We start from the raw sequence: 24,576 nt of genomic DNA on the forward strand, positions 1-24,576 counted from the left end.
TGGGTAGTTCTGCTGCAAACAACCTCTTTAAAATGTTGAAAAGCGAGGATGTTACTTTGAGGACTCAGGTGTGCCTGACCCCAGTCATAGTATTTTCAGTTGCCTCGGGCATGTGGAAAAGGGATATTGAATAAGGAAGACAGAAGAAGAATCGATACATTTGAATTATGGTATTGGCAAAAACATATTGAAAGTATCATGAACTTCCAAAAGAAGAAACAAATCTGTCTTGGAAGAAGTCCAGTCAGAACAGTCCTTAGAGGCAGCGATGGTGAGGCTTTGCTTCATGTACTTGGCATGAGGTCAGAGGGGATCAGTCCCTGGAGAAGGACATCATACTTGGTAAAGTAGTAGGGCATCAAAAAAGAGAAGACCTGCACCAAGATGGATCCACACAGTGCCTGCATTGATGGGCTCAAACCTACAAGGAATTGTGAGAGTGGCCCAGGCCCGGGCACTGTTTGATGCCGTTGTAGGGTTGCTATGCTCTGCAACTGACTCGACAGCACCTAACAACAGCACAAGAACATCCCGCGAGTCCAACTGCTATTCAAAGATACGCACAAACTAGTCTACCAACTTCTTCAGTCTGAAACTTATCGAGCCTGCCCTCAAGAGGCATTGTTAATCATTGGAGATTGGCATGGGAAAGTTGGAAACAAAAAAGGGGAAGAAAGCAGTGCTTGGACAATACGGCCTTGGTGATAGAAATGAGGAAGTTGCATGATAAATTTTCATAAGATCAACAATTTCCTCATAAATATGTTTTCCTGAAAAAACAAACAGCGACTTTGTAGCATGAAATAGATATGAATCAAATTGATGACATGTGTGAGAAGAAACTATGGAAAACTCAATATCAACAGGCGAAACCTGGTGAAGGGCTGACTGTGGATCACAACATTAATTGCCTACATGTAAATTCAGGTTGAAGGTAAGGGAAATTAAACAAGTTCACAAGAGCTAAAAATATAATTTTGAGAATATCTCATCTGAATTTAGACAGCATCTCTGGACAGATTTGACACCAATGACAGAAGGCCTGATGAGTTATGACCCCAAGAACATTCTATATGAAGAAAGCAAAAGGTCATTTAAAAACAGGAAGTCGGAAGAGATTCTGAAACTTGCTTTTGACCATAGAGTACTAGAGCAAACAGAAGAAATGATGAAGGAAAGAGCGTAACAATTTCAAAGGGCAGCTTGAAAAGAGCAAGCGGATTATTACAATGAAATGTGCAGAGATTTGGAGTTGCCAAGTCAAACACAAAGAACATACTTAACATATTTTAAGGTGAAATACGAGGGGGTACCCCCACCCACCCAAAATGGAAAATAGCTCCACTGGGCAGTACTTTCGTAGTACTTATTTTTCCCACTTTGAAGGTGATAAAGTTGTTTAATTAAAAAAAGATTGAATACATAGCTTTGAAAAAAATCCAAATTGGGGCTGGGGTACCCCCTTGTACTTGAAGAAAATATTCCAGGTACAAAAGGAAATATTGGAAGATTCTATGGGCAAAATATTGAATAGATTTTGGAAAGAAACCACAGAGTCATTGTCCCCGCCCCCTAAAAAAAGGGTCTGTAGTCCACTGTCTGAAAATGTAGTTTAGGGCCAAGAACCAATGGTGCTGCAGGAAGACCTCCAAGATATACTGAAAGCTTGAGCCCCAAATAAGGCAACAGGAACTGACAGGATATTGAAATGTTGAAATCAGCAGGGGTCCTCAAACTTTTTAACAGGGGGCCAGTTCACTTTCCCTCAGACCCATTGGTGGGCCAAACTATAGTTTAAAAAAAACTATGAACAAATTCCTATGCACTGCACATATGTTGTTTTGAAGTAAAAAAATCAAACGGGGCAAAAATACCCGGTGGGCCAGATAAATGTCCTCTGCGGGCCACATGTGGCCCGCGGGCCATAGTTTGAGAACCCCTGGTTGAAATGTTTCAATAGGCTGGTGACACACTGGTAGCACTCACTCCTCTGTGCCAGGAAATCAGGAAGAAAGCTACCGGTCAAGGGAGGAGGACTTGAAGCACTTGATGACGGTGACAGTACAGTTAGGGCATGGCAATGGATTGGTTGACACAACTGTATTAGAATTTTTTCATGTAAAACTGATCATCTGCTCTGTTAGCCTTCACATAATTTACAATCTTTTTAAAAATTCAGTATTCCTAGCATATGGATAGTTTTTCCATTGATCTCTTCCATCATATTGTCCTCACCAAGTGTTTGAAAAATATTCATACACAGGTGCTTCAAAAAGGTCATATGGAAAAATGGAATTGAAAGATAATGAAAATTTTTTCCACGAGCTTTTTGAAAGAGACCTCAAATTCAAATATCCCGAGTATGTCTTAAACAGCACAAAGACCAAGACTAAAGCAAATCATCTGGATGAGGCAGCCCATCAATACAGTCTATTTGCTGTAGTGCTTAGGTGCCACTGGGCCAGCTGTTACTGAGAGTGGCCCTATGTACAACAGAGGAACAAGGCCCAGGCCTGTGTCATGCTCGCAATTGATCTTAGGCTTGAGCCAATCGAGACACTGCCGATCCATCTTGTCCAAGGTCTTCCTCTGTTATGCTGTCCTCCTATCTTGCCAGGCTTGGTGTCCTTCTCTGGGGACGGGTCTCTCCTGACATGTCCAAAGCATGTGAAAGAGAGCCTCACCATCCTCGCCTCTTAACCTATGTTCCCGGTGTCCATCCCTTCTCTCCTAACCTTGTGAACTTTGTTCATGGCTAAAGCTGCCCCTGTGATCTTGACTGGTCTGTCCCTCTAACCATAGTGTTAGTTCTATTCCGGGCCTGATAAGAGACAACGACTGGCAGTTTTGCGGGTCCCACACATCTCTATTGGATTAGTTAATTTTTTATGGCTTAGGGTTTAGTTCACAGTTTTCTCCCCCCACTACTCTGGCTCTGCCAAGAAGTCGATTTCGATTCACAAAGAACCTAGATAGGGGTCCAAAGCTGTACATCTTTATAGAAGTAGATAACCTCATCTTTCTCAGACAGAGCAGCTAGTGGGTTCGAACTTCTGACCCTGTAGTCAAAGGTTTACCCAGCAGTGACACCAGAACTCCATTTTATCCAGAACCTTCTAATGTGATCCTTTTCAGAGCAGTTGGTCGTGGTAGCTGGGCACCACTGGTCAGTTGTGGAGACTGATGTTTTCATTAGCCCATTGAATTCATTGTATCCATATATGTTTTGGGTTTTATCACCCTTCTTTTCCTCTGGAGATCCATAGTTGCACCTTAGAGAGTTGCTCATGGGCTTTTAGGAACCCAGTTACCACCCACTCAAGTGGACCATAGAGCATTGTCTTTGTGAATTCTGTTACACCAGCTGACCTAGGTGTCCCCTGAGACTATGGGCCCAGCAATGCATTCCTTCAAGGTTATGTCTAAACAGTTTTCACAACGTTGCCCCCTGTAAGCCGTACCACATTCATGGATATATTTGCAGCAAAGGTAGATACACACATGCAAATGTCTTCCGTCAAATTTATATAGATCCGTGGGAATAGTTCTACTTCCCCTCCCACACCTGCTCAGCTTGCTTGTCTACCCAGCTATCTCCTGGGAGAACCCACCAGTGCCGGATTGTATGTCCAACAGTATTTGCCTCCTTTGTCTTTGACTCTTGCAAACCTTACAAGGTCTTCCTCTGCCCTTCGTCACTTTTTTGCCAGCTGCAACTCCGCCAGTGGGCCTTGGACAGAGGTGCTCAGGTCCAGCTCTGTTGGCCAGAATCTAGGTTGCCCACTTCCCCCACATTAAACACTAAGAGGCCATCCATGCCACTATCCAGCCTCCTGCTGAAAGGCTCTCGGTTTTCAGACTCCGTGGGCTGGGACAGCCCTGTGCTGTCTTGTGCTTTTGTTTCAGCTGCCGGATCTCTGGTGTCAGAGCTTTGTCTACCTGATGGAGGATGTTGAGCAGAGATTTCCAGGTCCAAGGACCCTTATTTATCTCATTGGCAAGCTATCCAATCCTGTTGGTGGGCCACTAGCACCTCAGTTTGCTTAGTCCCACACCAACTTTGGGGGGAGTTACAAAGACTAGCAGCCACATCAAGTAACTCACTGCACATTACAATGTGGGGGGGGGGGGCTTCAAAAAAGTTCATGGAAAATGGAGTGAAGAGATAATGGGATTAGTCTTCTGATTTTTGAAGTTCCTTAGTAGTTAGAAATCATGAATTTTTATTTGTATTTTTACGATCCCTGTCTGCCCTCACAGGGGATTTGCTTGCCTTCCTTCATTCAATACTGTTTGTTCCTTATTCCTTTAGGAAAATCCTGACTTGCATTAAGATCATCAACACATTTCCCCCATCTCTTAATCTTGTAATACATTTTAAATCATTTGGGATTTGTGTGTTCTTAGAGAATCTCTTTTAAAATCAGTCCTTATTGTAATTAACCCCACCAAATGGTTCTTAATTCATGATAAATATAAACTGTACCTTAGTGACAAATATAAATAAATTAAAACTTCATTTTCTTAAAACCATATTCCTTCTTAGCAGCACGGACAGTTTTAGAATCATCCAGCCAAACTTGGGTGGGAAATGTGCATCCCACTCGTGATAACACTTGCTTATGCTCTGTTTAATCCACCGTGTACGTGCGAAGGTCTTCTGAAGCATTGATGTCTGTAATAACTAAGCTAAGCGCTAAAAGAAATCAGTCCCTAAGCTGTAAGAGCTAATGGAGACATCAGTCACTGTACGCAGATTAATCTATGGGGTGGAGTTAGAATGGAGATAAGCTCGTTTGATTTTTCCCTGTGGAATGTTAGTGAATAATAGAGATGTCACCTGACATGCAAGTATTTCTCCACAAAACTGTGCAGCCAGTTTACCCACTTCAAGTCAGTGGAAGGAAGAGATGTTTTTATTTAAAAGACCTACCAGAGAGGAGACCACAGCAGTGCAAACCCTGTCGTTGGGGTGCTCTGTTTGACATCAGAAAATATCCCTTTGGCTTTGAAATTTACACTTGGGAGTCACATATAGATGTTTCCCATTAACTCAGGTTTCAGAGTAGCTGCAGGAAACAATAACCGGCCGTGAGCAAACAAGCAGTATGGTAGGGTTCCTTACATCTTAGGCCAGTCTCCGGGTGTCCTAGATAGCAGGTCACCATATGGGATGCTTTTCCGCTGTTCTTGAGTCTCTGCATGGAAAACATTCACACAGCAGAAGCAGGATAGTAAGTTAAAGTAAGCTTTTATGAGTTAAAGCAAAGATATCAATAGTGTGTTCTCACAAACCTCTCCAGAGGGGGGCGGTGTGGTAGAAAAAAGGAATGCATGGGCTGTGCCTTCAGCTTACCTAGCCTTCCTTCCCAGCTGTCTGCTTCCCTAGCCGCTCAGGGGGCGTGGGCGTGTGAGTTGGAGGGTTTGCTGGGTTACTAGTGGATGTGCTTAAGTGTGTGTGTATGGCATGTGACATGAACTGGTCCTTACCATGGATATCCACACTTTGAGTGTGTGTGTGCGCACGCACGCGATATAACTGGCCATTAGTGTGCATGTCTTTTCCCATAGCGTCAGTGCATGCCTGATCTATTAGGAAGGTCCCTTTTCCTTGTGGACTGAGCTAGCTCTTCCTTGTTGATTGGTAGGCTTTTGGGGGACAACTAATTTTCTCTAAGCTTCCTGCCTATCACCCACTCCACTCAAGGAGTATGGACCCAAATCACTGGGGGCAGGATGTTGGTTGTTCTGGCTACTTCCTGCTGAATGTAAATAAAGAGGGGGTTTAGGTCCATTTCTTTCTGCTTTTCTGGAAGGGGTTGTCTGTCCAGGTTGTAATGGAAGTTGGGGTAGGACCCAGATACTGTTATTCTTGAGAATGATAACCGTGGCTTTATATCATTGGTAATTTGATAGGTTCAGTTCTGGAAGTGACAAGGTGGATGAACAATGTAAATAGGGTTGGGCCCAGAGGGATGAGAATGGTGATGCCCATTGAGGTATCCTGATCATATGACCATAGGGACACCTGAAAGTCCTGGAGACCTTGCTGATTGGTAAGTATGTTAGACAGAGTTCTCTAGGGAAACAAAACCAGGACACTTGTAATTATATATATATATATATATATATATATATGAAATAAACAGTTAATCTATAGAGCAGTACAAATGGCTCAGTGCAACTCACTTCCATGAGACAGCTAATACACTGGCAGTCCTTCGAGCCTTGAGGGCCACCAAGTAGTCCTCTGTAGAGCAATTCAGGCTATCTGGGCACAAGCAGCAAACAGCAAGCAGGTCACCAACAGTCAGTCAGATGACAGGGTCTGACAGTCCCCAGCTCAAGAGATGTTCCTTCCAGTAGTGTGGTGAAGCAGGTCTTGAAGGAACCTCAAGTTACAGTGACACAGGACACGGGTTAGGTGTCCCACAGGTAGTGTAGCTTGCAAATGGAGCCACAGAACCAGCAAGGCCACCACACACGGGTCTGATGATCAAAGAGAAAGAGGAGGAGAGGCTGGCTGAGACATTTAGCTCTCCGCCCTTCAATTAATCTCACATGTGTTCATTGGCCGTGTTGGCAAAACAAACCTACCTATCACGGTAGGTATTTATTTCTCTCAGAGATAGGCTCAGGTTAATGAAATGTGCCTTAACAGTTTGGAGAAATTGGTTAAAATGATTTTTTTTTTTACATCAAACACATCAGCTCATATGTGAGGTCCCAAAGGAAATTCCCTCTGGAAATATTCTTCAGGGGAAAATTTGGTCCTGTAAAGAAAGGATGACTTAGGGAGCAAGGGAGTTTTCCTACTCTGAGTTCTTGGTTCGAAGTGTTGCTCATTGTGAATAAAGGAGGCTTTTCTTAGAAGCAATTAGTCAAGTAAGAGAATGTGGGCCCAGCAGGGGGAGATGGCCACTACTGGGAAAGGGAAGATAGATTTAGGGAGAGGGGCCTCTAATCTTTTCAAGCTAGAATGAGATAAAAAGCTTGTTGAGAAAAGCTATCGGAGAGATTTCCCCATTGGTCAGGGCGTATGAATTGTACCTGGCCCTAACTTTGGGTTGACCGGCACCGTTAGCAAGCCTGCTTGAAACATAAGAGCTGGTTGGTGGCATTCATAAGCTCAAAGACCATTGGGGGATCGAGAGTTGGTCCTTTGCGGAGCATTTACCTGTGTCAGGATGTTGAAGAAACATCATCCTAAGACCTACTGGTTCACACGTGTATTCATCTTGGTTTCTTTGGTCTGAGGATGGAGGGGCTGGCACTGATGCTTTGCACAACTTTACTTGGGAATGTTGGATCCATGCCCTTTGTCCTTGGTCTTTGATGGCATCAGGTGAAGATAGTATTACTGGGAAAGGACTCTTCCAGACTGGTTGGAGCTGGGATTTGGGGGGAGCCTCTAGGAACAACTTGATTGGACTCCCATACTTAATGAGGCTTCTGGAGTAATTAAATACTCCTTCTCTTCTTCGGCTGAGGTGAGGTTACTTGTTTTCCCTCGGCCAGTTCAAGGCACCGGGTCAATGCTGGGAGTCCAGCTAGTTTGGCTGAAGTCCCTGGGGGCAGAGGGTTGTTCTCAGTGACCTGATGGAGGAGCACTAAGGCAGACCCAGTTCCAAGCACTCCTTTGATTACAGAGCTGCTGCCACTTAAGAACCATATGCAATCTGTTAGAGAGAGCGCGTGGTCTTTCAGTCCGGCCAAGGCAGGTTGTTAATAGAAAGCAGTTCAGAACAAGAATGAAGGGGCTCAGACACAGCCTTCGGTTAAGGTTGCTGAAAGATTGAACTGTGGCATCAGGTGTTCTATAAGAAGAATTTGGCATTTTAGCAGGTAACTCTCAGGCAGCCAGTTGTAACCTTTGGCCTGTAGGACCTCGGATACCTTGTGGCTGGTTAGGACTTCTACTGCTCTACACCTCTACTGCTAGGCTCTCCTCATGGCGCCCCGGACTGCTGCGTGGACCAGCATTGCCACAGCGGTTATTGGGCACTTTTCCTCTTGCTGGCTGAAGGATGATCTACTCTTTCTGATAAACAAGTTACTGGTTGATATTGGGGCATCGTGTGTTTGAATTAACACCCAGCGAGCTACTATTTTTCATGAGCATTCAAGGGAAAAACATTTTTGAAGGGTTAGGGAGATCGAGGCTCTTGAAGCAGAAAAGCCCGAACTTGGTCAACTCCATTCTTTGGCTCCAGACCCCACAGGAGGGGTTCTAGGTCACACCCCCCTTTTGGCGTTCACATAGTGGTCTCACTAGGGGCCCATTGTTGGGGATCCAAATTGGACAAAAGCTGGTGAGCCCTAGGAAGCCTGGTAGCTGTCTCAAAGTCATGGGCTCAGGTAGCTGTACAAGTGTCCTTACTCAATCTAATGGCAGGCTTCTTTTCCTGTTGGATAAGATTACTTCTTGTATTACGTGGGTCGTGGCCCTAGACAGTCTATAACCCATTTTCAGTTAAGAAGTTTAGAATTTGTGCCAAGCCCCCCACCCCCCGAAATTCATTGCCATTGAGTTGATTCCAACTCATAGAAAATCTTTAGGAGAGGGTAGAACTACCCTTGTGGGTTTCCAAGACAGTAGCTCTTTATGGAAGGACAGAGCCTCATCTTTCTCTGGAAGAAACTGTGTAGTGAGGCTAGCAGACTGTTCTCAAGTGGTGGAACAGATGAGGACGGCACCTACGTGTTGTAAAATCATGCCTCCTTCTAGCCTCCAATCAGCCAACTCCCGATTTAGGGGTGGTCCAAAAATATGGGGGCTATCTCAGAAACATTGAGGAAAAACTGTCCTAGTAAGCATGATTGCTTTGGTCTAATTTCTGTTCCAGAAACTGGCTTTGAGAGTCTAGGACAGTGGTTCTCAAGCTGTGGGTCGTGACCCCTTAGGGGGTCAAATAACCCATTCACAGGTGTTGCTCGATTCATAACAGGAACAAAATTACAGTTATGAAGTAGTAATGAAAATAATTTTATGGTTGGGGGGTCACCACAAATGAAAATAATTTTATGGTTGGGGGGTCACCACAACACGAGGAACTGTATTAAAGGTCCACGGCATTAGGAAGGTTGAGAACTCCTGGTCTAGGAGAATGCAGAAGAAGGCGTTTTTAAGTCTAGGATGCTAATACCCCGCAGTGTGGTTTGGCTTTTGTCCTAGGAGCATATAAGGGTTAGGCGGTGTGCAGTGTGACCACTGTTTCATTTATGGTATTATCCTATGGTCTGAGCAAGCCAGTAAGATTGGCTGTTACACAGTGAATTAACAGGGACTAGGTGTCCATGCTAGAGGGACTTATTAATAAGAAGTTGTAATCCTTTGAGGGCTTTGAGTTTTAAGGATTATTAATGCTGTCAGGGAAACTGGGTAGGAGTCTTCAATGCAGATATTTACAGGGGTTGCATAGCTCAGCCAAGGACTCTGACTTCAGGGTTTATGGCACTTTCCCACTGTCCTTCAGTGGGTTTAGCATATCCTGTGAAGTGGGGAGCATTTGGAAAGCTGTGCCAGCGCTAGGAGGAGGCCCTGTGACTCTGTGTGTTTGTAATTTTGACGATATGTCTTGGCCTAGGAAAACTGCTGGTCATTCAGAGACTATTAGAAATTTGTTGGAGAAATAAAGATTGTTCCACAGCTACAAGCGCTGGGCAAAAGCAGTGCCTACTATTCCCATGGTGGTACGGGGCATATGTTTTGAGCACCGCGTCCAGGGAAAGAAATCAGGACAGAACAGGTGATGCCAGAGTCCAGGAGGAACCTCCCTGGCCTATTGTTGCTCACCTGGGCCTCCAGAGCAGTATCAGCAATTTCTTGGTGTTGGGCCCGCCAGCCGGCCTCATTCTTGGGCCAACAGTTGGAGACTCTGGTGGAGTGCTCTGAACTTGGGGTTTCCTGTCGTCCAGAGTGCCACCCAGTGGACATTTTGCATATAACGGTAGCACAGCCCTCATGGAAGTCTATTTTTATTGGGCTACATCTTTGCCCAGTGACCCCAATGTCAGCAGACAGCCACTTAGTGCCCTGTGTGTGGGGCTTTTGCCCCACACAGGAGTCTACATTTTAAACGGCATGTTTAGCTAGGGCTTCTGTCAACCATCCTGAGAAATTGGCAGGACTTGATAAACACAAGAAAGTGCTCCCGTGCCCACTTTTCGGTGGAATTGTTATAATACCAGTGGGGGTCAGTTGGAGGCCCAGCTGTTTCTCCTACTGAGTATTTCTCAGTCATTACATGTAAGCCATCTGCAAATTTCTTGTCCTCTTTAAGTACCCATTCTGTCTCAAAATCTGTCCTAGTCTGTCCTGAAATTATGCCGGTGAATGTTGGACATGGACTAAGGAAGACTGAAGAATGGATGGATCAGAATTGTGGTGTTGGAGAAAAATATCGACAGGACCGTGATTCCTCATTAGACACCTTTGACCTAGTTTCTATTCAGCCTTGGGACCCCGGGCATGTCCTAAAGACTACTGGGACTTCAGACCCTGTTTTTAAGGCACACAGCACCCTTCATAGGGCACCCCAGGAAGACTCAATGTAGAAACCCCACTAAGTGAACTGGACTCTACCCCAAACTCACCTGTAGCCCTTGGGCTTAAGGCCCAAACTTCACATTGTGCGAAGAAGCAGATGGCTGCTGTACCAGGGTGTGGAATCCAGTGGTGGCCAGACTTTGACTCAAATCTCTTGCCGTGAGGGTACCCCATGAATGGTGGCCAGGGACTAATATACTTGCCATTTTAATGCCCTCCTTTCCCTATTGAGATAAATATTAATGTGGTAAGCCTGGTTCTGCCACCGTCAATTATTATTGAAAATGTTGCCTTATTGCCAACTTCCATTGTTGTGTAAATAATGCCCAATCGTTTACAAGTTTAACCTGTAAGTTAATAATTCACATATTGCTGTTGTAGCTAGCTTATAATTGTATAATCTCCTCTGCTCAAGAGTGCTTTACATTCTAAACCATTGACTAAATTAATGACACTATCAATAGAATCATCCTGTGCCTTAGGGAGATGATGCTACTGCTCTCTGCCATACAGTGACAGTAATGTCTCTTAGGTAAACCAGAGACACATATAAACCTTGGAGATGCGAATAGATCTTGGGCTTTCATTTCATTCTCACCCCAGTCTAAGAACAATTCATTTTCATGACATGGCCCTGCTTGATACTTGACCTCATGAAGAGATTACTGAAGAGCGAGAGCAAAGTGTGATGAAGAATCTAAATGGTGCCTGGCTGTCAGAAAGAATAGTGTCTGCGGTCTTAAAGGCTTGTCTTCAAACAAACAGCCATCCCAATGAGGCATCAACTAAGTCCGAATGGAAAAAGCACACCAGCCGGTTGGACCAAGGATCAAAAATAATAGAATCCAAATCTGCAGGAGGGAATGGTATCAGAGCTTAAATTCTGAACACTGGTTTTCAGAGGGCCGTGGATGAGAGTGGAAGGCCAAAATCCATGTGCAGCTCAAGCGTCTGATGAATTCCCTCTGACTAGAGTCAAGGGAGCTGAATGCCTTGTTATCAGCAGACATTGTTGTAGAGACAATTATAGATCAGGTGAGGTTAAAATAGAACATCTGATTTGATTCCTCCTTTAAACGATTTAAATGTGCTTTGTTTTTTAAGAAATGAAGGTGGAGTAAGTCTCGTGTGAATCCCCTCTGAACACAGACCAGGGATGAACAGCCTCACTACCATGCAGAGTGCATTGGAAAGTTGATTATGGCAGATGTTAGTCGATTAAAATTGAAAAGTTTATCATTTGATCTCCCTGTTGACCCATTTTAAAGTTGTTCGAGTTTTTTAATATTTTCTGCTTTTGTTTTTATTGAGATTTTTCTTCATCTTAGTTTGTTATTGTTGTAAGTGCTTTTCTTGCTTGGTTTTTTGTTTCCATATGTTTTTATGGTATTTGAGATCTAGGATGCATGAATCTTTGGAGACAGTAACTGGACTGATGTTTTCTTGATACGATTTAACTGTTGAGTTGCATGATATATGCGTCATGTCCCAACGAAGCTGTTTATAAAAGAGAGAAAGAGAAGAAAAAAAGAAAACGAATCATGAACTGCTAAAAGGTCTTGGAAGAAATACAGCCAGAGTCTCTGCTGCTCAGAGGCAAGGGTGGAGAGACTTCATCTCACAAACTTTGGACACGTCTTCAGGAGAGCCCAGTGCCCGCAGAAGGACATCATGTTTGGAGGAGTGGAGGGCAGGGAGAGAGAGGAAGACCCGCAGGAGATGGCCTGACACAGTGGCTGCAGGACTTTGCTCAGCCTCCTGGAGGCAAGGACTCAATGAACCTTTGCATCCTATAATCCATTGTCTTTGTGTCTGTCTAATAGAGAGAGAAAAAAAAGAGAAGTTCTCAAGGACAAATCAATATGAATTTCTAAAATTCCTGGCTTCACTGACGGGCTCGAGGAAGGGAACAACCGTGCTGACAGCACAGAGCTGGGTAGGGTATTGTTTGGTTGTCCATAGGTCGCTATGGGTTGGAACGGACTCACTGGGACCTGACAATGATGATACATGGAAAATGAGTTGCTGTGGGTACTCCCAAAACCACACTCACTGCCATTGAGTCGATGCGAACTCACAGAGGGTCTGCCTCTGTGTTTCCGAAAATAACCTCTCTATGGGTGTAGATAGTCCCATCTTCCTCCCGTGCTGGGTTAAGAATCAACGAAATGGCACTGAGTTGATTTTTGGTTATTGTTGGAAAGCATCCTTAGAGCATCGTTTCCCTCACAGTCTACAGTGCCACCTGCTGGACACACGCTGTACTTGCAATAATTATTTCTCAGAAAAATGACCAAAGTCATTTACCTGTATACTGGTAATCATGAGTCAGAACAAACATCCCGGAGCCAGAAATGTGTGCTGTCAACCACCCACTTCGAAAGTCTTCTGTCTTCTGGAAGAGTTAGTTTGTATATTTTGAAATTGTTTTGTTAGAGGAAATAACCAGGATGCTCCTTAGAAGCAAGGATGGTAAGACTACAGCTCACTTATTTTGGATATATTATCAGGAAAAACAAAAACCCAAAGAACCCCCAAATGGCAGGAAAGGACAGCATGCTTGGTGAAGTACAACAGGGAAAATCAGGCAAAGCCTCAGAGAGGGGCTGGCACTGACCTCCAGTGATGGCCTCAAACACAGCAAGCCCTGTGGAGCTGGTACATGACTCGGCAGGCAACGTCCTCTCTGATACACATGGCATGATGAGTCAGCACCAATCTGACAGCAACCAGTGATCGTGTGTCTTTGCTTTTATGTTTCCAGCCAGCAGCCAGGACTTAGCTCGGCCTCCTGTGGGTAAATGCTCAGTGCATCTTTGTATCGTACAGTTCATCGTCTGGGTCTATTTAATGGAAAAAAATCATTTAGAGGTTCTCAAGGATCCATGAACATGAATCCCTAAAATTAGTAATATAAGAATAATTACTTCATTTTTAGGAGCTTACGACTGGCCAGGACCTATGACAAGAATTACTCTAATTCTCGGTGTCACTCTATAATGTGAATACCGTTATCCTCATCAGCCTCTGAGCAAGGATACTTGAGAATAACATCATTGAAGAGGGATAAAAACACAGAAATTTAAAAACAAACAAACAGAAATTTGTACTCAGTAGCCCATACTTTTAGTCACCATACTCTAAACTTCATGTAAGAGTCTCTGCCTTGTTCCATGATGCTCAGCTTCCCGACATAGTCACTGAAGACAAAGCGGGTGCATAAGCAAATGTGGTGAAGAAAGCTGATGGTGCCCGGCTATCAATAGACTTAGTATCTGGGGTCTTAAAGTCTTGAAGGTAAACAAGTGGCCATCTAGCTGAGAAGCAACAGAGCCCACATGGAAAAAGCACACCAGCCTGTGTGATCACGAGGTGTCGAAGGGATCAGGTATCAGGCATCATTAGTACAAAAAATCATATCATTGTGAATGAGAGGGAGGGAGGAGTGGAGACCCAAAGCCCATCTGTTTGCAATTGGACATCCCCTTATGGAAGGGTTGTGGGGAGGAGATGAACCAGTCAGTGCAGTGGATCAACGATGAAACATACAACTTTACTCTAGTTCCTAAATGCTTCCTCCCGCCACCCCTCCACCCCAAATATCATGATCCCAATTCTACCTTACAAATCTGGCTAGACCAGAGGATGTACACTGGTACAGATAGGAACTGGAAACACAGGGAATCCAGGACTGATGATCTGTTCAGGACCAGTGGTATGCGTGGCCATACGGGGAGGGTGGAGGGAGGGTGAGTTGGAAAGCGGGAACCAATCACAAGGATCTACATATAACCTCCTCCCTGGGGGACGGACAACAGAAAAGTGGGTGAAGGGAGACATTATACAGTGTAAGATATGACATAATAATAATTTATAAATTGTCAAGGGTTCATGAGTGAGCGGGGAGCAGAGAGGGAGAAGGAAAAATGAGGAGCTGATGCCAGGGGCTTAAGTGGAGAGCAAATGTTTTGAGAATGATGAGGGCAATGAAAGTATAAATGTGACAATTTATGCATGTATGGATTGTGATAAGAGTTGTATGTGCCCCTAATAAAATGATTTAAAAACAATAACAAAAAAAGAGTATCTGCCTTAAGAAAGATTTCCTTCCCCAGGATATATTTCCTGGGACAAACCACTGGCTCACCATGCCTGTACCTCTTGAGTGTATCTTCTTTGGGCTTCCAACTCCCTTTTTGTGCGTTTACTTTAGTGTGGTCCTTCCTCAACTGAGATGTCCTACTTCCCCCACCTACCCTGACCCATCATTCTTCAAGACCGACCTCAGGCTCCCCTCTGTTATGGAGCCTTCCTTGGTCCTGTGACCACCCCACTCCCCACCCCCGATTCCTCAGAGCTCCATCACACCGTGAAGTGCCTGCTCACGTGCACAGCACGGTGCGCTGCCCTGGGGTGATTGCAGCATAGGGTTCTCCTAGTCCAGCTGCCCAAGAATGGCAGAGTGTGACACGATTCCGGTTGACTTTTTTTGGTAATATAGCTTGATAGAGCGGTCCTCAGGCTGAAATGGACACGTGTTCAATGCTCTGAAGCTATGCTCTGCAGATAGGGTATTCAGGGGTCAGTAGTAGAATTCTCATTTTCCATTCCTAGTCTGCACACTCTGTGTGCACCACCCCTCACCTGCCAGTAGAGCCTGGGGTGTTCATAGGTTGTTGAGCAGGTTCACATTAAGATATAAGGAGGTACCCAAAAGAAAACCAGATTTTTTTTCAGTGCTATATATTTTAAAATTTCTACACAAAAGCCTTATCACCTTCAAAGTACTCTCCATTACACGGAATATATTTGTCAAATCTGTGATTTCATTCTTGGAAACAATTTTTAAAACATCTTGTTTGGATGACTGACAGCACGTCCATCCCCCCCCCCCCCCATTTCTTCTACATCGCCAAATTGCTGTACTTTTATGTCCCTCTAGATTTGAGGAAAGAAACAGAAGTTGCCCCCAGAGTGACGTCAGGTGAGTCAGGTGCGTGGGGCAAGAGAGACATGCTTGGTTTTTTGCCCAAAACTGGTGCACTGAGATGGCTGAGAGAGCAGGTGTATTGTCGTGGCAAAACCAGTCCCCCATCTGCCACAAATCAGGCCTCCCTTTGTCATACACTGCTAGGCAATCTTTTCAGGACCTCTAAATAGAAAGCTTGATTAACAGTCTGACCTGGTGGAATGAACTCCAAATGTTTTATGAGTCAACATTTTCATCTGTTTTGGAAGTTTATAGATGTCATCAATAGATATTTCACCTTTATGAAATGAGAAAACCACTCTTACACTTTAGTTTTTGCTATAGCACTGTCCTTGTAAGCTGTGTTCAACTTCACAACAGTTTCTGTGGCATTTTTCCAGAACAGGAAACAAAATTTTACAGCCTCATGCTGTTCTCTTAAATCCGCCATCACCAAAAAAAAATGAGGTTCAAGAGGAACTGCTTTGGTGAAAAAATTGACGATGACCATAGAGAACCTTCCCAAGCGATGCCACTGGGTGCACTAACTCAGAGTGGATTGTTCAACATTCACCTAGTGGGGAAAATGCAGACTATAAAAGCTCCACTCTGCCCAGCGTAATTCTGGGTTTTTTTGGGCACCCCCTTGTAGGCTATGAAGAAAGGCCTGGGGAATCCAATTCTGAAAGTCAGTCAATGAAAACCACGGTTTGACCCACAATTGATCCTGTGGGTGGATGACAGGACCAGATATCATTTTTTCTGTTGTGAATGGAATCAAGGAGGAGCAAGGGGACCACTCAAAGGCAACTGACAAAATTAAGTGCTATACAAGCATCACATTATATTAACCATCTTTCCTTATAGCATAATTTACATCATTTGCTTAAAAAATAAGTTAAAGAAATATGAAGCAAGCAGGAATTACTTCTGTCCAACATGGATTCCCTTTTAGAAGAATAGGATTCATCTTTGTTAGGTGTTTTTCTATGTTTTCCTGTATCTGAAACCCAGGACAGATGAACCTCGAGAGAGAAACTAGAACAAGGGTCCCTGGAGGGCGTGGGAGGTTGAGGGGTAAAAGAGAGCTGAGTTCAAGAAGGAAGAACATATTTGAAACTGACTTTGATAGCCATTGTACAGTATTGCTGGGAACTATGGAGCGGTGTTATGTCTGGATTAGCTACTAATAAAATGGTTTGGGGAGAGAGAGAGAGAGAGAGAGAGAGAGAGAGAGAGAGAGAGAGAGAGAGAGAGAGAGAGAGAGAGAGGAAGACTGCCTACTCCCATGCCTCCTGCGGCTCGAGCATCTCCCTGGAGTGCCTGGCTGATGCCAGGAAACATTCTTAAGCATTTACAATGCAGAGCGCGTTTCTTGTCTTTCTGCCATAAATCAAAACACGTTATGAGGCCCAACTCACGTTATAAAAGAACGTGCTAGTGACTCTAGTGATTTGGGCGCTGGAAGACTGTACATCTAGAACCACCTATCAGTGCTGAAACTTTACTTTTCCATTATGTATGTCTCACTATTCAAAGAATCATATCTGATAATGTGATTGGCAATTTATACATTGTGTATCCCTTGAGGTTTGATCATTAGTAAAGAGACTTCCTTGAAACAGGTTGGCAGTTGTGGAAGCTTCACGTCAACATTGAAACCTACCAATTGAACAGCCTGTATCTGTAGGACTGCAGCCTGCAGAGTGGATTGTAAGTCAATTGAACAACATGTCTTGCAGGAATGCAGTCTTCAGGGTTATGAGTCAATGTAAAGAAAACCAAAATCCTCACAACTGGACCGAAGCTAGACGGAGAAAAGATTGAAGTTGACAAGGATTTCATCTTACTTGGCTCCGCAATCAGTTCTCCTGGAAACAGCAGTCAAGAGATCAAATGCTCTATTGCCGTCAGGTAAACCAGCTGCCCGAGAGCTCTGTGGCGTTGAAAAGGCAGAATGTCATCTGCAGCAAAGCATATTGAAAGTAACATGGACTGTCAAAAGAAGAACAACTCTGTCGTGGAGGAAGTACAGCCAGAATGCTCCTTAGAAACAAGAATGGCAATGCTTTAGCTCATATATGTTGGGCATGTTGTCAGGAGAGACCGTTCCCTGGAGAAGGACATCATGCTTGGTAAAGAGGAGGGGCAGCCCTCCACAAGATGGTTGGACACAGTAGCTGCAACAATGAACCCAACCGTACGAAAATGGTGAGGATGGCGCAGGACAGGGAGATGCTTTGTTCTGTTGGGCATAGGGTCATTAGGAGCCGGACCTGACTTCATAGAACATCTGCTGCCATCCAGTATTTTGCTAGGCTCTCTGAGGTTAAAGGGGGAGTCTTAGTGGTTCAGTGGTAGAATTCTCACTTCCACTGTAGGAGACTGGAGTGTCCTTAGGAGGTTGAAACAACTTTCTCTCTCTCTCTCTCTCTCTCTCTCTCTCTCTCTCTCTCTCTCTCTCTCTCTCTCTCTATCTATCTATCTATCTCTCTCTCTGTTTTTCCTGATACGTTACCGACCAAATTCCTGGTGATCCTGGCTCACTGTGATCCTCTGAGTTTCAGAGTCCATTTGGACCCACTTTTATTGATGAGTATTATGTAAAAGGGTACTTGTAGTTAAAGAAAAGGAAGTGGATTAAATACTAATGAAGAGAAGAAACAGAACAAAAATGGCCACAAAGAGACCGACATGTGAATTGTCTGACACAGCCCTGCCATCTTAAACTTTTGCAAGCAGCCTTCGAAACAGTGGCTCAACTTTCCCAAATTCACACCAGTGATAGGTGATGGGAAAATCGGGATCCTTCTTTGTTCCCCACACCCTCCTACTACCCAGAGCGATGGCCAGTTCCCATCATCATCCACCCAGTGGCTGGTGTCTCTCTTGTCCTGGTAAGCCCGAGGTTGGAGCCACGTCCAATGGTGGTTATTGTTAGTAGGTGCACCAGCTCCTCACCTGGATGTACAGTGAACACCACTTCATCAGACAAGCGGACCATGCATTGCTGGGACCCTGGCCACCCCTGAACAGGCAAGATCTCCTTCCATAACCTGCCACTCCATCCCTTCCAGGCCTGAACTAATGCATTCTGAGAACAAGACCCTGAGCTCAGCCACTCTCTGAGGAGGCACAAGCCACTTCAGAATCAGTGCCCTGACTCCAAGCAACACAGAGGCCAGGCAGCGGGGACCCCACCATGGTAAGCCTGGGCACCACCCCCATTCAATGAGCGCCCTGCTCTCCCAGAGTTATCTCCCCACTTTCCTGCCCCCCTTTTACCCTTTCCTTTCTCTCTCATTAATAATACCAGCCTTGCATTTTTCCTGATAGAAGCACTGTTGTGTTTCCCAGTGGTGCGCAGCGGTGTAAGAGGATCCTCTGCATACACACTACAAGTACTGGAGCCAGACTGCCACACCCCATGCCCACACCCGTAAAGCTTCTGTAAAATCACTGGCCACGCATTCATAGTAGGAACATTGTAACTACAGGAGGAATGATGTCATGCTAAGGATTGAGCACCATGCCAGTCACCGCTCAAGAACTATAAGCTATTCTACATGCAATGATCTCATTGATATGTTAATTGCCTGGCTTTGCTATGGTGTACTTTTCGTCATATCAGTTTATGTAACTGTTCATAAATTCCAATGTAAACAATTACTTTTAACCTAAGTTGCAAGATCTTATCAAGTGGAAATATTGGCTATATTTTTCTAATAACTGAATATCAGTCTGAGTTATGTGGTCTAATTTAATTGTCCCTTATCAATTTTCATGATATTTGCTTTACCTTATTGTCATCCTCCTAACAGTTTATAGGAACCTTAGCATAAAAACGCTTTGACTAATTGGTATCAACATCCCACAACACTGCCTTTTTATATACCCTTTCCTCACATTCTGACTTCCCTATTCGCTAAAATGTGTGCTAGCTGGTGTCATTTGTGAGCTGTGAGGTGTGATAACAATGCTAAGTGATAGACTTCTTCCACAGAGCTGCAGCTTTTAACCTAGCTCGGCACAGAGTATTGCAATGTACGTTTGCATCAAAGTGTTTGAATTTTCAAAAGAGCAAATACGACTCTCAAACTCGATTATGAAATTCTTGTCAGGAGGTGACACATTTTGAGCAGGACATATCTTTGGCCTTCTTCAGTTCATTCAGGCATTCAGCAAATATTCACACAGTACCTTCCCTTATCCTGCGAACTGCTGGGCATCCCTGACTCTGCTTTCAAGGAACCCACAATCAACTGATGTTTTCACAGGGTAGTAAACAGACGTACTGCATGAGCTGATGGGTGAGGTGGCAAGGTTTACTGAGGCTCTTTGGGGCACTTGGAAGGGTGACCCGTCCCAGCTATAGAGAGAATGGGGATCAGTTTGGGGCTGGAAACATCACTGGGAGCTAACCAAATGAAGAAGAGCCCCAGTGTGTCCTAGAGGGAAGAGCAGTCAGTATTTCACCCTAGTTTGGACATTGGTCAGACTGTGGCAGAAAGCAAAGGACAGATGTTTAGGCACAATAATTGGGTTTACGAAAGGTAACAGTCTATATAGGATGACCTAAGGCATGGTATTTGTAATTGCCTCACATGCATGTGAAAGTTGGACATTAAATAAGGAAGAAGAATCAATGCATTTGCATTATGACACTGGTGGGAAAATATTGAACATCCATAGACTACCCAAAGGCAATATTCTGTCTTGGAAGAAGACAGCCAGCATGTTCTTCAGGAGCAAGAGTGATGAGACTTTATCTCACATACTTCGGAGATGTTATCTGGAGAGAGCAGTCCCCTGAAAGGGGCATCATGTGGAAGGGCAGCAAAAAAGAGGAAGAAGGAACTTCATGTGATGGATTGACACTGTGGCTGCAACAATAGGTTCAAATCTAAGAACAATTGTGAGGATGGCCCAGGATCGGGCAACGTTTCATTCTTTTGTACACAGGGTTGCTTTGAGTTGGAACCAATTCTAAGTCACTGAGCAACAATAGGATAACTCCGTGGCTTTAGTATGAAAACTGGAGATCTTGTTGATAGCGAGAACACAGAGCGCAGGCAAGGTGTGGAGTGTGGCAGGAGAAGCTTAGTCTTTGGTAGGTTGAATTTGAGATCTGCGCAAGATATGGTGATAGATGGTAGGGTAGACAGGAGGGGGGACTGGGATGGAGGCCCAAAGTGAGAGGATACACATCTGTGAGTACAGGAGTGGGAATATACAGTTGTTGTGGGTAAGTGCCATCGAGTAGTCTCCAACCCATGGCGACCCTATGTACAACAGAAGGAAACACAATTGCTCCCACACCTGAGCCCACTGATGTGACCAGTGTCCATCCATCTCATGGAGGGCCTTCCTCTTTTGAGCTGCTCCTCCACTTTACCAAGCAGGATGCCCTTCTCCAGGGACGGGTCTCTTCTGACAACCTATGAAAGACGAAGTCTTGCCATCCTTGCCTCTAAGGCGCTCTCTGGTCTTTCTTCTTCCCATACAGATTGGCTTGTACTTTTCGCAGTCCATGGTACTTAGAATATTCTTCTCCAGTGCTGGGAAGGCAGCCTGTGGATGAAGTGGAGATCATCTAACCCAATGTTTCTCAAAGTGGGTGATACTACCCCACCTACAAACACACACCCCCCACACCCCGTGGTGCTGGAAACATGGGGGGGGGGTGCTGTAAAAGCAAATGCCTACACTGTATCCTGGATTTGCGCTATAGTACAAAAGTTTCTCACAACGGGTGTTGAGTTAATTTCACCCCCCTAATGAATGGTAAGCCAAATGAGAACCTATGATCTAATCACAGAGGGAGCAGGGCAATTGTGGAAGGCTAAGGGAGCCAAAGAACAGAACCTCAGCAGGTGGTCAGTGCCTAGCGATACAGTGTGGTCAGGTGAAGACCACGGTGAGCTGACAGACCTAGCCACTGGGCAGCGACTGCGGTGACCAGTGTGGATCCGAGTCAGCTTGCCGGGTGGAGGTGGGAACAAGAAGCTAAGAAATAACAGACCATTCCAGGTAAACTCGTACTTTCGATGGCATCCGCTGATGCGTCAGCGCTGAGCTGATTTGCTTGTTCACAAGAGGAAAACACGGCACTTGGACAAGTAGGGTTCTATGACAAAAGGTAACTAAGAGTGGCGAGAGGAGAGGCGCAGCCTTGGGCGTTCCAGGGATAACTCTCCTTGTCTGCACTTGGAAGGTCAAGGAGAGGTGTGGGGAGGAAGCGTGGTCCGGGGCTGCGCGGTCTTTGGGAAGGCCCCAACTGGGTCCCAAGCTGAGCACAAGCACAGTGGCGACATGTGAAGAAGGCAATGCAGGGTGGAAGGCCTGAGCGGAATGGTGGGCAGCTGAAGATGTACGGGACACAGAGACCACTCAGTTTTGCGTCAGCAATCCACCCACAAGAGGAAGAGTTTTTCCATTGCCGCTCGCCAACACGGGCGACTTCGGTGTCATTCTCTTTGTCCTCCTCCTCCGGAGTCCAGCGGCAGGAAAGGACAGTGCCTGGCGAAGGAATGGCGACAGACGCCAACCTGCTGTGCCGCCCGCGACCTTCCAGTCAAGCGCCAAGTTCAAGGCCCCCCGGCCTAGTAGATAAACGTGCCCCGGCTCGGAGCGCTGCAAAGGGAACTCGGGAGCAGGCGACGAAGGTGGGAAGCTCCGGAAGGCGGCCGCGTGGGCGGGCAGGAATCGACAAGAAAATTGCCAGAACAAAGGCTGAGTGCCTGGCGAACCTCTCCCAGATCCGCCCCCCCTAGAATGCGCGGGGCGCCCGGCCCGCGCACGCGCGCGCCCTCACCTGCCGGTGCTGCGGCGGCCTGGACGGGCTGGCTCCGCAGCGCCGGGCACGCGGCGGACGCCCCTGGCACCGGGTCAGCGCCTGCACCCCGCCGGCGAGGACGCCGCGGGCTCCCGGAGCGGCCCGGTTCGCAGCCCGAGGAGGCGGCGCCGCGGAGCCGGGGGCGGGGCGGGGGCGGGGCGGGCGGGGGCGCGTCCGCTCGGAGAGAGCCGCCCCCCCGCTCGGTCCGCAGAGCTCGGCGCGCGCGCTCGCGGCTTGCTCGCGGTGCCAGGGTGTGCGCGAGCCCCGCAGGTTGAGTCTGCTTTCCCGGGGCGGCTGCCTGCCACCTGCCAGTCGGCGGCTGCGAGTTGACGGCGCGCAGGGGACGGCGGCGGCGGTCCTCCAGCGCCCGGGGACCCGAGCATCTCTTGGAGCCGCTGGAGAAGCCAGCGGATCTCGCCTGATCCGGTGCTCCGGGGACCCGTCCGATCGAGCGGGCAGATATGGGGTGTCTGGGCAACAGCAAGACGACCGAAGACCAGGGTGTCGATGAAAAGGAGCGACGCGAGGCCAACAAGAAGATCGAGAAGCAGCTGCAGAAAGAGCGACTCGCTTACAAAGCGACCCACCGGCTGCTGCTGCTGGGTAAGGCGGGCGCGAGGCCCGTCCCGTGCGGAGGGTGCGCGGCGGCTCCAGGAGGATGCTCGGGGCCCGAGCTGACCCGCACCTGGCGGGCCGGGCAGGGCCGGAGCGGGTCGCTGGGACGGGACAAGTTCCCAGACCGCTCACGGTGCGGGCACGGTGTGGGAGCAGCCCCCGATCGCGGGAGGGTAATTGCTGAAGGCTCGGGTTGGCAGAAAGAGATGGCGAAGGTATGGAGATACCGAATGCAGCAGGGTTTGTTTGTTTGTTTATTTGCAGGGGCTGGTGAGTCCGGGAAAAGCACTATTGTCAAGCAAATGAGGATCCTGCACGTCAACGGATTTAATCCCGAGTAAGGAACGCTATGTTGGCTTTGCTCCCATATGGCTTACAAACTTTGTGATTTCTCTTTGGCCCTTATCCAGAAGGCCCAGATTTCACAACTGAATAATCCTTTAAGGGAAAATACATATATACTGTTGAATTTGATATAGTTACACAGATCTCTTTCTGGTATTGTCTAATACTACCCCCTCCCACTCCACTCTCTGAACACACCAACCATGGTTTAACAAGATAGGCCATATTAGATGGGATTTTCTTTCTGCTCTGAACATACTTTCCCTATATCATTATAAATTAGTAGCATTTGTTCACCTCTATTTGAATTCGTAACACTCAAATATGGGTAAATTGAAATATATGAGCACATGTTATCACAACAGTTTCATCCTGTTTCTCTGCAAGCTACATCGTTTTTAAACTATCGATTATAACGTGTACATTCAGCCGTTTTAAGCTATATACTCGAAGCCTGTGGAGATATGCTGTAGAAACGTATGACTCCAAGTCAGAAAAGATGAGGTTTCCCTCTCCTGGATAAAATCTCCGCAGGTGTTGACATGGGGGTTACTATGGATTTCCAGAGAAGCCAGCGGGGTTCTTTCCTGCTGCTGGGACTGTAAGATTGATCCTATTGCATGCTAAAGGTAAATTAATACACGCTATCTTTTAACGCAGGGAAAAGAAGCAGAAGATTCTGGACATCCGGAAAAATGTTAAAGATGCTATTGTGGTAAGGACTTTTAAAAAAAATGTTTGTTTCCTAGAATAATTAAGTGGTGTGTGCGCTACACTATTCAGGGGAAATTTACACAGTTTAGGAGATCATAGACTATGTTTATCTGACTACATGTGGTTTTCATTGCATTTTAGACAATTGTTTCAGCCATGAGTACTATAATTCCCCCTGTCCCGCTGGCCAACCCAGAGAACCAGTTTCGATCAGACTATATCAAGAGCATAGCCCCAATCACTGACTTTGAATATTCCCAGGTAAGCAAATGCCTCCTTGAAATATTTTAAATGGTGGGAGATGGGAGCTTTTCCAGTGAAGTTGCTTGCTGAGAATCCGTGCTGATACTTGTGTATTCATTTTCTTTGAAGTCCAGCTAAAGAGCAGTGCTTCTATGCCATACTGTTGTCACTGGTTAAAAATACTTAAAGTGAGAGAGTCGTTAAGAAATTCTTTTATGCGTTTATTGGTAGGGTTGATAATCAAGAAGACAGCAGAACTTTGAAAACATAATGAGATTGCTTTTTTTCTAGGCAATTTTTAAATGA

At 45.8% G+C, this 24,576-nt stretch overlaps 1 protein-coding gene across 2 annotated transcripts in view; it reads left to right on the top strand.

The window, feature by feature from the left end:
* Positions 1-24,576, top strand: part of GNAL (G protein subunit alpha L) — a 193,492-nt gene that overhangs the window by 31,970 nt on the left and 136,946 nt on the right. The window contains exons 1-4 of one of the 2 annotated variants that reach the window (XM_075529433.1): positions 22,815-22,956; positions 23,233-23,305; positions 23,974-24,028; positions 24,169-24,288. In XM_075529433.1, coding sequence (XP_075385548.1) covers positions 22,815-22,956; positions 23,233-23,305; positions 23,974-24,028; positions 24,169-24,288 — 390 coding nt within the window. Of the gene's footprint in view, positions 1-22,814; positions 22,957-23,232; positions 23,306-23,973; positions 24,029-24,168; positions 24,289-24,576 lie in introns of those variants that run through there. The other variant, XM_075529432.1, reaches the window with a different exon arrangement.

Source organism: Tenrec ecaudatus, chromosome 13 (assembly GCF_050624435.1).
Source record: "Tenrec ecaudatus isolate mTenEca1 chromosome 13, mTenEca1.hap1, whole genome shotgun sequence".
Lineage (NCBI taxonomy): Eukaryota > Metazoa > Chordata > Mammalia > Afrosoricida > Tenrecidae > Tenrec > Tenrec ecaudatus.